General features: G+C 39.2%; 2 protein-coding genes across 2 annotated transcripts in view; one reads left to right on the top strand and one right to left on the bottom strand.

Moving 5' to 3' along the window:
- The window catches only part of arhgef12b (Rho guanine nucleotide exchange factor (GEF) 12b), a 47,904-nt gene extending 40,739 nt beyond the window's left edge, over positions 1 to 7,165 (top strand). The window contains exons 32-36 of the mRNA XM_075487442.1: positions 216 to 485; positions 614 to 847; positions 1,723 to 1,916; positions 4,631 to 4,703; positions 4,792 to 7,165. Coding sequence (XP_075343557.1) covers positions 216 to 485; positions 614 to 847; positions 1,723 to 1,916; positions 4,631 to 4,703; positions 4,792 to 4,805 — 785 coding nt within the window. The 3' untranslated portion in view covers positions 4,806 to 7,165. The remainder of the gene's footprint in view (positions 1 to 215; positions 486 to 613; positions 848 to 1,722; positions 1,917 to 4,630; positions 4,704 to 4,791) is intronic.
- Positions 7,166 to 10,122: 2,957 nt separating this feature from the next.
- tlcd5b (TLC domain containing 5b) lies at positions 10,123 to 12,996 on the bottom strand. Its single transcript, XM_075487440.1, has 2 exons — positions 12,807 to 12,996; positions 10,123 to 10,670 (listed from the first exon to the last, which is right to left on the bottom strand). The coding sequence occupies exons 1-2, from the start codon at positions 12,994 to 12,996 to the stop codon at positions 10,123 to 10,125; spliced, it is 738 nt and encodes a 245-aa protein (XP_075343555.1).
- Positions 12,997 to 16,244: the final 3,248 nt, after the last annotated feature.

The raw sequence follows: 16,244 nt of genomic DNA, 5'->3' as shown, positions 1-16,244 counted from the left end.
TATTATATTTGGACATCCAGTGCGGGCAACAAAGCAAAAAATTTCATTGTACAGGGAAACACGTTTCTAACTGCACATATGACAATAAACCTTTGAATCTTTGAATCTTGAATCTATGGAACATTTTACATCTGATTGAAAACTGACTAAAATATGTCTTGAGAATGTCTTGATTGACACCATGTGAATTCCAATCTTTTTTTTTTTGGTTCCAGTTGCTCCTTCTCCTGACGTCCCAGCTCCCATTAACCCCTTTGATGGCTTGAAATCAGAAGACGAGGAGGAGGAGGAGGAGCTGGCTGTTTCAGGCAGACCGGCGGAGGACGAGGAGGAGGTGGATGAAGCGGAACTGGAGGCCTTCCTTGACGGGCAGCTTGCGGACAGACTGCTGCAGGAAGGATCTCGTCAGGGCATTGCGCTCGAAAACGAGGAGCACACTGTGTTTGACATCCCTTCCTCCAAGGCTGAAGAGGCTCTTCGAACGTGTAAGCTTTTGTATTTTCTCATACCTCCCCCTGTTGAATCTCACAGGCACTTTTCGCTGGTTTTGTGTTTGCCTTAATGTGGTGACTTCTTCATGCATAAATGAAGCCTTTCTTTTATTCTGTTTCAGTGGCAGTGCTGAAACAAGCTCTTTTCACCCACTTGATGAGCAGAGAGGCAGAGGAGACGGAGGAGAATAAGCAGAGCACCTCTTCTGGAAACCAGCTGAGTCTCTCTTTGCCTGCGAGCCCCGAGGGGCCCTCTGCTCCATGTGATGAGAGCAACGCATCGGAGAGTTTAGGAAAAGACGACCCTCAGGTGTCTCCTGCTCTCACAGGGCTGTCTGAGGCAACTGAACGTAATGGTAAGGGAGTGCTATAGGGCTGAACGATCCATCGTTTTCGACCGAAAATCGCGATCTCAGACAACACGATTTTGCGATCGTCAACGCTGCGTTTTTTTTTTGGTCCTTAATTTTTATTTATTTATTTATTTTTTTGAAAAGCTGCCGTCGGCAGGTTTTCAAAATTGCGAGTCTAAAGTCGGAAAATCCGAACTGATACAACTTTCAGGTCCCTCCCCCAACCTCTACCAAGCTCCGAATCGCCCCCCCAAACCCCTCCCCCTCTGTGGACGAGGTTGTGCACGTGAGTTCACACCAGTGTGAGCGCACACAAGCTGGGGCAGACTCACGCTCAGCAGCGTGTGCACAAGCTGTGATTGACAGGTAGGATTCCTCCACCCTAACTTGATTGGTTAAAAACAGCCGGGAGCGCTCGGTTTTTGCAAGCATGATTACAGGCTTCAGAGGGAGCTACAGATTTCGTTATTTTTCCTAAACGGCCTATTTAATATTCTACTTCCAGAATCCCATGACAGTTCAAGCTAATATGACTAAAAAAAAGTTGCCGACCGCAGCTATTTTTTGGGGCTTTTTATGCCTTTAATGTTAGGACAGTTTGAGAGAGACAGGAAGCAGGGGGCAGAGAGAGGGGAAAGACACGCAGCACAGGGCCGCCCGGTGCGGGAGTCGAACCGGGGCCAGCCGCATTGAATTCATTTACACTGAAACTTGATTTAAAGAAAATAAATCGTGGTTGAAATGGAAATCGCAATCTCTGCCAGAAAAATCGCAATTTCAATTTTTTCTTAAAATCGTTCAGCCCTAGAGTGCTATACCGAGGCGCTGACATGTCTGATAGAGTTTCAGAACTCAACCTGCTTTTCGTCTTCAACCAGGTGGTTTTGTGGTTCTGGATTTTGGAGGCGCCTCTGAGGAGAGCAGTGCTGATGATGATATCGCAGCTGATATCGGGATCGACATGAGGAAGCTGCTGTCCTCCTCCTCACAGGCAGGGAGCGGTGGCCCCAACCTCAGCAGGCAGCTGATGACCCACCTGCGCCTCCTGCAGGCGGACCTGCAGTATCTGAAGGTACTGCAGGGGGTGAACTCCCAGCTGGTGCCGCTTTTTAAAGCCGCTTTCTACGGTGGCCCTGAAGTGCAAATCACAACGGCAAAAGAACTTCATACCAATATTGTTCCATATGTAGTATCTATGTGGGGAATAAATCTTTTTGTAGATCAATGACCAAGAAAGAAGCATCTGTTTATGAAAGAAGGATAGTTTTGAGGGGATTTTTTCCAACATTATAATTACAAAGTAAAAAGAAATTTAGGCCTTCTAATTTAGAGAAAATAACATTTAGAATGAAGTTCCAAATTGAAGATGGGTTCTTGATAAATTGATTAAACCAATTTATTTTGAAGGTATTATTTGAAGTGTAAAAGTCTAAAAAGTTAAGGCCACCATCATCATATGAGTTCATTATTACTGATTTTTTTAATATAATATTCTTTAATAGCAGTGTGTACGTTGTCACTAGCAGCGCTTTTATTTTGAAAACATGTAAACCATAGTCTTTCCGGTTTAAAGTACGGACGACCACCAGTCCAATCAGCGACGATTCATTTCGCCCGAGGGTACCTACCTTTTCCGTTTTGGTGAATGTCGTTGTCGTTTCTCTGTTGCTGTTGTGATTTGCACTTCAGGGCCACCGTAGCTTTCTCATTGAAACGCGCACATTGAGGAAACTTACATGTAGTGGGAATTCTTTTTTTTTTTTTAAACATCTCTTTATTGTATTTTCAAGATAAGACATTTGTATTGACAGACATAATGGACAAGAACATCGTAAATAATGGGTAAAAACAAACAAAAAAACAAAAACAAAAAAACACAGCCGTTTGTACTCTATTCAGTTCATCATTCGAAGCATCAATTTGTATCTCATTCTGTTCCAAATAACTGTAAAAAATATATACCAAATTTTCCAAAGCTTATCCAGTTTATTTTTGGTAAAATAACTTATCTTTTCAAGGGCAAAATTAAAGGACATTCCCTTCAACCACTGAGAAATTCCACCCATCGATGGATTCTTCCATGAGCGGGCAATACACCTCCTGGCTTCAACTGAACAAATATTCAGCAGGGTCTTTACAATTTATGTGAAATAACTAAATCATCTGGATATATATATTTAGAATGCACATTTTAGGGTTACGCGGTACCTCTTTACCAATAATACGACTGATTGGACCCAGAACCTTTCCCCAAAAACCAATAATCTGAAAGCATTCCCACATGTAATGAATCTTTGACCCCTTCTGAAGATTACATTTAATACACGTGTCAGGAATATTGGGATTAAAGCGGTGTAATCTAGCCGGAGTAATATAACATAAGTGGTTAAGCAGACATGCTTAACCACTTATGTTTTTGTGATTTGGAGAGTGTGTTTACTGTTTGGGTTTGGACTAAAGAGCATGCCTCTGTCCATTCCTCTACAGTTAAATTCTCTGTTCAGTCCATCCTTCGGGCCTGTAGGATATTGGTTGAAGATTCTTTACACTTGCTGACAAATAGATTATATAATATGGTCACCTGCCCCCTGTGTTCAAGAGGCTTTAAAATGATGTCTTCCAGTGTAGATAAAGAACAGCATCAATTTAAAGAGAAAAAAATAGAATTAAAATTAAAACACAGTTAAAAGCAATCAAAGAAGAGGGGAAAAGAAAAATATAAACTCAACCATAAGCACACCGAAAGAGAAATGTTTTTAACCTGGATTTAAAAGTGCTCACAGTTGGGGCTCATTTCAGTTAAAGGTGGTAGCTCCATACTATTACCCCTTTTAGACATTACAATAACTTTGTAATTGGCGATATTTGAATAAGTGCTTTGTGGGGATATCATATGTGGCTTTTAAGTTCTTCGAATGACATGAATTTATTTCCGTTGTAGAGGTCAGACACCTTAGATATGCCTTGAGTGGACCAGAGTTTAAAGCCTGGATCTGCTCTGCATGGTTGGATGTAATCGTTCCCAAAAATAGGTAAAAAATCTCGATGGTTAGTGGGAATTCTTAGCTGGAGGTCATCAGTCCTGTGATCCTGAATATAAATATGACACAGCTTGCTCGGTCAGATCCTTGTAAACCTCCACGAGATGAATGAGATGAACTGATATTTATGCTCCAAGCATCGCTAATCTATTACTGCACTGTGTTTTTCAAAATATGCCCCACTGCTGTTCTGCTCATTGAACACCGAGACGAGGATAAAATGTGAGGCACTATTTAGCATGCATGTGCCTCCGTGGTCTATTTAAAACTTAAACGCTTTCAGATTCAAACAAAGCTAACTTTGTTTAACACAAAGCTAACTTTATGGGACATATTTAGTGATCCATGTGCCGGGCTTATCAAAATGTTCCCTTTGGTCATTGATATTTCTGAATGTTTTTCTCATCCCATTTGACCCTGTGAGGCTCCATAGTTTATAGTTCAGCTGTGCAGCTGTGTGCCTCCACTGTCTCTCGTAGGAGAGAGATATTTCATCTCAAACCATTTAACCTTTATCTCACAGCTGGGTTTTTACAGATATACTTTCAACGTATATACATCTGAATAAATGATACATGTCAAAGAAGGCCACATTTAAGAGACAGATTGTTAGTTTCCAGGTAAAATGTCCCACTGAATACAGAACGCGTGCAGTAAATCCGCATTAAGAGAGCATGTTTCCCTTTTCCCTCTGTGCTTTGGGCGTGCGGACTGCTGAGTTTTGTTGTTATGATTGTGCTTCCAGGACGTGGAGATCAAATACAAGGAACTGCGACAGATGCACAGCGATGCAGCTACTGATTCAGATGACAACAATGGTGCGTTTCAGCCCTCTCACTCATCTGATTTTCATCCACGCTGCGTGCACTTTAATCCTTTTCTATTATGTTCTCTGCTGTGTTTCAGATGGGATCCAGTGATGACAGACATTCCGCTCTCCCGGCTGGATTTCACATTTCTGCATCATCACCGTCATCTTTCTTTAAATACTGATGCCGGCCAATAATGGTGGCTTAATGATTTCCCACTTCAGGCACGTATCAGTGGAAGGTGTAATTGTCACCATGGGGATTATCCTACTGCAAACTCACTCTGTTGACCAGCTGGAGCAGAAGAGAAACATTATGGATTACCCATTGGAGACTTTTTTTGCTGTAATAATAATCAACTGCATGAAACGATCTGAAACACTGGATGAAACTAAAAAAAAGGGGGAAATATTTGATGTCACACAGATGCACGACGCTCATCTCCAGGTTTTTGGGGTTGGAAGGCTTCTCTGTCATATCTCTGGTCATAAGCTCCCTTCACACGTTCTGTTGAATTCAGGTGTGAATTCCTGCTATGTTTCTCCAAAACGTTGATATAGATCGATTCTTCTCTTCGGCTCAATCATTTGGAGAATTTGTTTTTTGTCTCCAAGAATCTTAAAAAACATTTTTAAAAGCTACATAGGAATCTGTGAGCCTTCTTTGATTGTTTTGATAGTGGATTGACCTATAGCTGAGAAGCAAATGATTCAATTGCATAACTGTTGGAATAACGGTTTAACTTACTTTAGCACCCCCTAGTGGCCAAATGTGGTCAAATACCTCACTTTGCAAGTTTAGGTAAACTTTGATGAATAAAAGTGGAAAAATCCGCATGATGATATTTGTGGAGCTCAGTCTGAGGATCTGTGTCAGTTATACCGAAGCGCGGGGAAAAAAAAGTGAAATTATTTAGATTTCTTTCTCATGAAATTCAACAGGAAGGAAATGACCTTGGACTTCTCCAAGACACCTAAAGGCACTCTTTGACACACTTGCAGCTTAGTTTTTTTTTTTTTTTTACAAAATCAAGCTAAAAGAAAAACAAACTGCAATGAAAACACAACCTCAAGACAGAGGTAATAATTAACAGGTTTAGGAGATAATAATAAATCCGTTTTGGATGAATAAGTTCTGATGGATGAATTGGAAAGATTTAGGTTTGCAGTGTAGCAGCAGACTGATGCACAAGTATCAAATAATCCTGCATCAACACGTGAAACAGCAGAAACACTCGATAAAGGTGTTCAGAGCGTCACACCATTTAAATATCAGTTTATTTTAAATGACTTTGTTGTTGTTGTTTTAGGTGCTGTAACTGTAGCATGTTGATGAGACAAAAACAAAGACAAAAAAAACTTTTAAAACGACCCTAACCAATCATATTGGTTCTAATACTGGATCTTCTTTTTTTTTTTTAGCTTTGAACTCTTTGCAGCCACAATTTATCGAAAGCCTCCCGATGTCCCAAACGCCGAATCACAATTTCTCAGAACACAGACGTTTGTATTCCCATTTTATTTTAGATAAACATAGTTTCTGGAGAGGTGAGCCTCAGATTTTCATCAGAATTTCCCCCTGTTGTTTTTGTATAGGTTTAATTGTTTTACGCAAATAACATTCTGTACAATTGCAATGCTGTTTAGCAGCCGCCTTAAAGGTCCAGCTGCATAAACCTCCTGAAAGCGCATGAATGTAGCATTATAATGCAGTCAAATAAACTGGTCTGATGAGCAAAAACATACATTTAGATCACTGGAAAGATCTTAGTTTGCCAATTCCATTAGGTTTTAGCAGTTTCAACATAAAAACAGTACAGATGGGGGATAAAACAGAAGCAGGCAGACATTGCAGACTCTTTAACTGTAGAGGCTTCTGTGTCCACTCGTCTCGAATGAGTATGCCACTCGGAGCACTTCCACCACATCATTGTGTGAATCGAACTGAACTGTATAGTTATAAAAATCCATTTGAAAAAGGTTTAACTTGAGCATAGTTTAAAAAAAAAAAAACTTGACTCATTATGCTGCACACGAAAAAGATCCTCTTTTAGATGTGTGCACTTCACTTTTCATGGCTGGACCGAAGAGACTCACAGGCCATAAGACTGCACCAATCACACTGTGGCTTTCATTGTTGGATGAATTATGAGAAGATTCTAAAACGGATATACTGACAAAGGACTGAAATAGACTGTGTTTAAAGTAAAGCCCTAATGTGTAATGACTGCAAAAAGCTGCAACTGTTTTGTTTGTGGTTTCATGCATTTCTTTTTACACCATGTAATCATGTAATGTTTCAACACAAACTACTTAAAACAAAAACAACAAAAAAAGGATAAAGTATCCAGCTGCATTAATCTGTTTTATGAATGTTTTCTTAAATGTTGTATTTTTATTCCATTGTTATTAACCATGTTTAAGTGTTTGCTGACAAAAGACGAAGGAAATGAATGAAGACGGTGAGAAAAAGTGTCGATTTTGTGCATAAAATGGGGTTTTTACGGCATCTATAAATGCACGATAAGAGTTTACAATAAGTACAACAAAAAGTAAGAGTTTCTTTTAAAAGTCTGAAAGAACCAGAAGGCAGTTTCCTCCACAAAGACCTGAGGAGGTTTTAAAAATCACTTAATTTAGGCGACAACATTTTTGAAAGTTTTATTTGCTTTGGCACCTGTAGGCTGTCTGGAGATGTTACAGACCTTTAGCAGAATAATGAGGAAGCTCAAGTTTTTATGCAATAGACAAGAGTCAGTTTTTGCACAAACTTTAATCAAATGTAATTCATGAGTGACATATTGATCAAGAAATTTGAAAAAAAAAAAAAAATTATACATAAAAAACATGCTTTTCAGAATAGTGTAGATGGTGCATAAAGGGACTGTTTCAGGTATGGTCTCAATATAAAAAATCTCACTTTAATGGATAGTTGATGAAACGTAATACAATGCAAACAAAAAACAGAAGTTGAGTAGGTTTGACCTCATTCTCTATCAAAACATTTTTTTCGTTGTGGCCTTTTCTGATTTAAAAAAAAAAAAAAAAATCGTTATTTTATTGCCTTCTGTGGCAGTGCTTGATGTGGAAAATCAGGTTGTTGCTCTTTCTCTGCCATTACTTTGCAGTCTGCTAGCTGCTCTTGCTCTTTTATCTATTCAGCGCTCTGTAGACGGGTGACGCTACATTAATGCGCAGAGTGCAGCAGGAGGGGAAACAAACAGGAAGAGGAGCTGATAGGCCATCCAATCTGACCTTTTCACATGCCTGTGACAGACATTTCCTCCTATTTTGTCCCTGCAAATTTATTGACTTAGAGAACGTCAACACTTCTGACAAAAAGTGCAGTTGGAGAGGATTAGATACGGCACCTCTAAGGCACTGCCTCCTTGGATTTGCAATTCAGTCCCTGTGGCAAAATATGTCTTTTATACAGTTTAATTTAGTTGCTTCTTTAAATCACCCCGAGTTATGGTTTCTTTGGTTACGCATATGTATTTTGGGCCATATAGTAATGTCCAGAGGTTCCATGAATTGCCTGCCAAATACATGCTAAATACATTTAGCATGTATTTGGCCTTCCATACCAAATATTAGAAAGGGAAAAATCAGTCAAAACTACAGGCAACAAAAGAGTCCTATTATGTTTTTGTAGTTGTTGCTGTCTTGTGTTTGATAAAAATCTCCTACTGTTTATTGCTATTACAACCATGGCAGCTACTACATGGATATAAATTCATATGAATAATTTTAGAAAGAAGTTTTCCGTTAAAAAAATGTGTCACCAACGACGTAAACTTTAATGGGGATAGGTACATTACTCAATCCATGCATATACATTAAATGGTAATGTCTTATTCGGTCAAAGCCAACAACCATAGTTCTGCGATGAGGCATCGAACAGAGGTTTGTACAAACTGGTGGAAATAGTCAGAACAGCCACAGCAGAAAACAAGCTAAATCGGTTTCTGTTTGCAAATAAATCTTAATTTATATTTATGAAGCACAAATCTCTGCATTTAATATCATTTATAATGTCACCTTTTCTCAGCCAAACCCTTCTGTCACCGTGTCTACATTGATCTGTAGAGCATTTTCTTGATGAATAATTTGGGAATAGTGCTGCACAGCGGTGTGGTGGTTAGCACTGCCGCCTCACAGCAGGAGGGTTCCTGCTTTGAATCCCAGCTGGGGCCCTTCTCTGTGTTTGCATGCTCTTCCCGTGTATGCGTGGGTTCTCTGGCTTCCTCCCACTGTCCAAAAACATGTATGTAAGGTTGATTGATGTCTCCAAATTGTCCTTAGGAGTGAGTGTGAGCGTGGATGGTTGTTTGTCTCCGTGTGGCCCCTGCCATAGAGACCTGGACCTGTCCAGGGTGTACTCTGCCTCTCGCCCAATGACAGCTGGGATAGGCTCCAGCGATCCCTGATATAGACTCAGCAGGTATAGAAACTGGATGGATAATTTGAAATAAATGTACCCTTTGAGATTGAAAAACATTAATTGACACTAAGTGTTTTTTTTTGTTTTTTTTTTTAAAGATGTTTTGCTGCAGTTGGACAATCCAACTCTGCCCATCCAGCAGAGCCCACCATGCTGTTAGCATCATGTAGGTGGGTTAACAAAGCCCATCCTTTCCAAGTGAGCCACCTTGTTGCCGAGAGGCAACATGTGCTGAAGCTTTCATTTATGCCCACTTTATGTGGTGTAACTAAGTCTTCTGCTTTGTTTTTTATCATTTCCAATATAAAATCTTGGCCAGCTAGATGTCACGTTCCCTCCTCTGCAAAACTGCTGTCATATAAAAAAAAACAATGATTCCATTCAATTGAATTTGTCTTTGATAAATCTTATGACTCTCAATAAGTATCCATGACGACATGGCTGGCTATCCGACAAGTTTGTGCTGAGTTAGAAAACCCCCAAATGATGATGGAATACTGTTTGACCTACCACATAGATATGAATTTCAAGAGAGATTAAAACTAAACTATTGGACTTTGCTACAGTTCGTTTGTAAGACGAACATGTAATGTGGATTTTTATGCTCTCCATGCTTTAAATGTCACCTCTGCCCCTGCCTGTGAAAACATGCTACTTTGCACTATTGATGTGGATACATTTGGGATTTGTAGGTAGCTCATTACATCTCTTATTGCTGTCAAAGATAAACATCCTGCGTCTATTTTGTGCGGTAAAGCAGCAGAGAGGATTCAAAAGTAAGCAACTTGAACACAGATAAGGTGAAATCTGGCAGAAAGGTCTGCACAATATAGTTTTAAGCAACCATGATAAATGCCTCATTTAACACAGGTAAATAACAGGCAAAATATGACGCCATAGCATTTTTAAGGTTCAGCAGTCTTTGTAAAGATACAGGACATGTGCACAGAAAACCTTTGAGCTTACAATGATTTTTTTTTTTTTTTCAGTCTCTCTTGTCTGAAAGTCCAACCAGTTTTTCTGAGTTGATTTCTTCCAGCTTGTGGTTCTCAATCCACTTTCTGTATTTGGCTCTACTCTTCTTATAGCCAAATCTGGCTATGTCTACCATGAACACCCACGCCAGTATGTACATGACGCCGCCACCGAGCTTCATTATCAGCGACGTTCTGGGAGAGGTGAGCTCACAGTAAAACATTAAAGTGCCCACGCCCACACGCGCAGTGGCAAAGAGGAGAATGAAAAGGAGGTCCACCGTGTCGCCCAGCAGGCTGTTGTACAGACCCAGCTGTCGGAGGAACCAGCGGGTTTGCAGCAGGGGGTTGGTGATCTCACTGCCGAAGATTACCCCGCAGGTTTCGCAACCCGACACTCCCATGAAGAGTGCCAGCAGGATACCCGTCATGCTGGCAATATGATGTGCCAGCATGACGGGGCCTTCGGTGCGGTAGCACACGCACCAACCCATGTCGAAGAAGAAGTACCCGAGGCAGACGGCTAGGGCGAATGTCTGGAGCTCAGTGTTTTCTGTACCTAGGCGGGAGATGGGTACACAGTCATTCAAGAGTTGTGTATTATGACTTGTCAAAAAAAGGAAAAAACTTGTTGTTTTGAATTTGTCCATTTGACAAAAATAAACTTCCCTTTTAGCTCAAGTTTATTTCTCTGCCAATTTTTGAGACACATACTTTGCTCTTTGGCTGCTAAAATTAAAAACAAAAACAAAGACTTATCTTGCACTTTGCTAGACCGTGGTGAAGTTGGTTTGATATTGGGATATTCGACAGATATTCACAAAAAGGAAATAAGGTGTCTTTTTTTTCCAATACCTCCCAAGCCATGTGACCTAGTGACTCCAAACCAATGCAGAATAGTTCTCCTGTGTAGTACCAACCACACACACCTTCTTTTTTTTTTACATCAATTGTATGCACACAATATTTTATATGATTTATGTACTCCAAAACCACTGGAGTCACTAGGTCACAAGGCTTGGGAGGTATTGAAAAAAAGAGACCATTCCCTATAGGAAATAATGGGTTTTCCTTTAAAAAATCATATAAAATAGCGTGTGCATACAATTGATGTAAAAAAAAAAAAAAAGGTGTGTGTGGTTGGTACTACATAGGAGAACTATTCTGCATTGGTTTGGAGTCACTAGGTCACAAGGCTTGGGAGGTATTGGAAAAAAAGACACCTTATTTCCTTTTTGTGAATATCTGTCGAATATCCGAATATCCAATATCAAACCAACTTCACCACGGTCTTTGGTAGTATGTGCTGATTTTGCTTCGAATGGAAAAAAAACCCAAAGACATTGTGAGCCTGCTCAGGCCTCTGGGCCTCACCAGTGAGAGCAGACTCGGCTTTTTTTTGGGAGCGGGTGGCCGTCTCGGCTTCCGTCTTCAGTGGAGAAGTATAATTTTTTTTTACAGAATACATGGAATCTAAAGTAAATATACAGAGGAAATTTGCACTTCCTCACAATTTCATGGAAACAGGAAACTAAAAGCAAAAAAATGACCCAAAAATGCTAAAGGGAGGCAAATTGCAGATTTGAGTCCTAATTTCTGTGTCATATGTCACGCATAATCATTTGACTCAATGTTAACACCAATATTTCTTAGTTGTATTCTAATGCACACCTCATGTATTTATCAGTAGGTATCAGTTCTGTATATGTTACATACAGTATATAATACTGTATGTAACATGATAGGCTACTGATAAATAGTAAACTACGGTATGGATAAACTTTTAAATCTAAGATCAAACATTCATGCATGAAATCTGCACGATATCTTTTAACTTATCTGGACTGTTGCTTGTTTTTAAATTCATTTAAATGATTTTTATTTGTTTCTCTTTATATTCTTTTATGTATTTTTAATGCTTCTTCCACTCCCTGCTGCAATGCTTTTATTTTATGTAAAGCACTTTGAATTGTTTGTACATGAAATGTGCTATATAAATAAATTTGATTTGATTCAAATAGATGTAAAACCGAGGCACAGTGATGAATATATCAACAGGACTACAGCATCTTTTTATGTATTTTACAGGACCATGTATTTATTTAAATACAATTGTTATGATGTTTTCATTTTATATGTTGCATATCCTTACCTACGCTGTATAGAAATGCATACTTGTGGTTTAAAACTCATGCTAAATTTCATTAATTCAAGTTTCATAAATTGAAACCATTCTTGGCAACATGCTTGGACATTTTCCAGTGCAAAGCTCTGTGCCTGGTTTCTTTGTTGACTGATTACATTAATACAGACCATGACTCAACGGTGGATAAAAACTTTTTAATGGAATGAATTGAATCGGTGTAACTTTCAGTAAACAGTTGTGCTTTGTGTGTACTCTCAGCTCTATTACCTGCCAAACTGGTTTGTTATTGCACTTATTATTGTTTCTTGTCCTTTTTAACCCTCAAATAAGGGAAGCAGGCCACTAGATTTAGCTCCAATGTACATGGTCAGCTTTTAAAACCACTTTCAGACAACACTTGAATTCAAAGAAACATGTATATTAAGTCTTAGTAAAATTTCTCTAATTTTTTAACATATTTCTGGATGTACTTATATTTAAAAACAGTTGAGCAAGATAGATTGCAGCACACCAAACATATCCTGTTATCTAACGCTTCATTACACAGACCTGCATGTGTGAAGGGCCAGGGTCCATCAACAAAGACAACATATGCTGTCAGCAGCACGATGAGGACCCCGTGGGACAATGTGACAAGGCGGCAGTTCCACTCGGGGCCCCGCTGATAGAAGGTGCAGCAGAACAACAGGTAGAGACACAACCAGCCAATCAGGCTGCAGATCACCTCAAGTACCGGCATGGCCGTCTGGATGGGAAGAAGTAACAGACGTGACCACCATAGACTGAGATTGTATCCTCTTTAAGACAGCACGTTAAGAAAACTCTCTGTTATATCCTTAAAGTCTGTAACAAAAGGCCGACACAGAGCTAAATGCCTCAGATTCCCCCAAAAAAACAGTCTGCTCTGATTGGTGAGCTCCGGTGGCCTGATCAGACTCCGCCCACCACTGTGCATCATTTCTGAAATGTTTCATTTGATACTAAATTAGCTGACTCCCCTATGAGTGCAGGATGAGCCTCGAAAATCTTGAAAATTGTTCACCAGAAAGAAAAACAAAGCAATTACAAAATACATTTGGGAATAAGTGAAAAAAATTGGTCCTTGTCATTTTGGACCAAATGCTGGTGTATTGGTGACAATGTGAGGTCAGTCACACAGCCTTACAGATAAAAAAAGAAAAGAATTAACATCCATATTGTTTGTCACTATGTCCTTCTGATGTTGTTCTGTTGTTGTTCTGATACAATTTAGTGGTATCAAACCAGACATGAATGAGAATCTAAACTGTGCTTTATAAGCAGATATGAGTGTTGATAATCAACACATTTGCCAAGAACACATTATTCCTCTTGTTGAAGTTGGTATATGAACAGATAAGGAATAATAATATATCATAATAAAGATGTGATGCACTACAGGTTGTTATAAATGACACGAAATGCTAAACCAAATTTCCTGAAACTAAGAGCTGCTAACCCAAATATGTTTGACTTGACTGCAAAATGATAAAAGCCAATGGGTGCACCACCTCAAACTCTCATTCTGTGACTTACCTTAACTGCTCCCCCTCTCAGTGGTCCTCACATTCATCCTTCAGGTAGAAAACCATTCCATCGCTTTCAGGCAGCCTCAGCCTGCATCACGGTTTACGTTCCATAATGGCATAAATATTCCACCAAACCGCGCACACCTCAGCACATTTCAGCCAGACACTTACTTTGCCAAGTTGACAGAATACCACGCGCATGCCACCATGGACAGTTAGTGGATCCTGAATTCCTTCCCCCCCCTGGATCTCACACTTGATCCTCTTAAAGGATTATAGTCTCTACTTCTCTGCAGATACCTGGTTTTAAACGGGACGGGTAATACGAGCCTGCTTATGCCCATTCAACAAAGAAACCTTCCGGCTGATGGAGCCTTGCTCATTAATCATCCGTCTTCAGGATAAAGTTTTTCCTCTTCACAGTGTTCCTGTCCAGTTCGAGTGGAAATATCCACAGATCTCGGCTCTCAGACCTATTTGAGTCACTTCTACTCTCAAGCACTTTTACATGAACTCAGTTATGTTGCTTCATGGAAACATTTTCACCTGTGGCTCTGTGATGGACTGCACTGGACTTTGTTGGTTTTGAGAGATAATAAATAAAAAAAAATGGATGGATGGATAGTCACACCAATAAAGCAGAATTTATCGACTTATTCTAGAATGAATGATCATTTTTTCTAAAATCACAATAGCACGTGATAACGATGGTTAAGTGCAGACATCTGAAGGGTCTCATGAGACATCTTGAGGATCTGCAGTCAAAATGAGCAAATTAGGCTTTCAAACACACACCAGACCTCCAGCTGTGTCTGTCAGTTGATACGATCACTATAATGTGTTGGCCTGAGGTCAGATTGTAGGCTTTCACTGCATGTCTTAGTGTTATTTATCTGGAATTTAGTAACAGCAAGCACATGTATGACACTAGACATGCAGTGGGAAAGTATTTTACATTACCTAAAATGAGGTCAAATGCTTTAAAAAGAACAGTGATTTATAGGGGCGTGCAGGAATGGAATCAGCTTCCAAAACCCATTTCACAAATTGATGGTAAATCTTTGTTTAAAAAGACCTTAAAAAAGTAGCTGTGTAATGGTAAGGGCCTTGTGGACTGAGTTAGTATGTATGGAACTATCATGACTGGATTTGATGGAAGGAAACTGTGTGTTTATGTTCTGGATTTCATGTAATTTGTAATGGAATTGTGAATTTTGATTAATGCATTATATAATGTACTCAATGTCATGAAATTATTTTTTGTAAAGTACTTTATTTGTAATGTATTTTGATCTGGTCCCCAGGAAGAATAGCGGCAGCTTGCTGCAGCTAATGGGGCTCCTAATAAACAAATAATCAAAGTTTTCATCATAAAATAAGACTGAATGACATAAAGAAAACATACACACAAAGTTTGGTGCAATCTGTTGGTTTCCTTAGTTTGAATTGGCTCTGTATGTATGAATTGGACTCAAGTTGAATTTAATTATTGGATTTGATAGGATTATGATTACAATGAATTGGACTCTAATTGGGTTGAATTGGACTGTATCATTGAAGTGCCTTGAGATGACATTGTGATTTGGCGCTATATAAATAAACTGAATCGAATTGAATTGAATATAAAACTGCAGTCAAACGCAATGTCAAATTTTTCAGGTAGGCCTGGAGGAGGCAAAAAATTACATCAGCGTTGCATACAGACAACAATACACGGCACAGCATCTGGAGCTGAATCAGGTGAGACGTTTTCCCATGTGACTCAGGAGGTGGTCCGTCCACCTCGGCTACTGCAGGGTGATAACCTGAGAGGCGAAGGTCAGACGCTCACCTGACAATCCTGCAGCATTAACCCATTTCCAGATCACCTCTAATCCATCACGAGAGCAGACAGTTAGCCAATCATGCAAAGCTGAAGCCAACATAGATATATTCAATCTGCATTCTATTGCTGCCTCATAAGCATTAAATGTATGAAAAAAGACTTAAAGGCCTATACTTAAATTAATAATAATAATAATAATAATAATAATAATAATAATAATAATAATAATAATAATAATAATAAAGTGTAGAAATAATAATGTTGCAGTGTGCTGCCTTGCTTTACCGGGGTGTCGCTTTTATGTGTGTTCATCTTGCATCCCTTTGTTTTTTCTTTTTCTTTCTATCAATCTGTTTTGTCTTTTTTTTTTGATGGTCCATTTGTGTTTTTTTTTTTTTTATATATATCTACTCCCCATTAGTGGTTTTCATCTCATCGGTTTTCATGTCTGTTCAGGCTTGCTTGTAACTCTTTCTGGTTATTTTTCTATTGATTGAGGCCATTTTGCATTGCCTAGTAGTCATTTTTGCAACTCTTTAAAGAAATGCTAATGTAATTATACTGTGTGGTGGTCTGGGGCTTTTTTTGTTTCTGTTATTCATGTGGATTTGCACT

The sequence above is a fragment of the Odontesthes bonariensis genome, chromosome 16 (assembly GCF_027942865.1).
Source record: "Odontesthes bonariensis isolate fOdoBon6 chromosome 16, fOdoBon6.hap1, whole genome shotgun sequence".
Lineage (NCBI taxonomy): Eukaryota > Metazoa > Chordata > Actinopteri > Atheriniformes > Atherinopsidae > Odontesthes > Odontesthes bonariensis.
The sequence above is the reverse complement of the archived record's forward strand: the minus strand, read 5'-3'. Positions and strand labels throughout refer to the sequence as shown.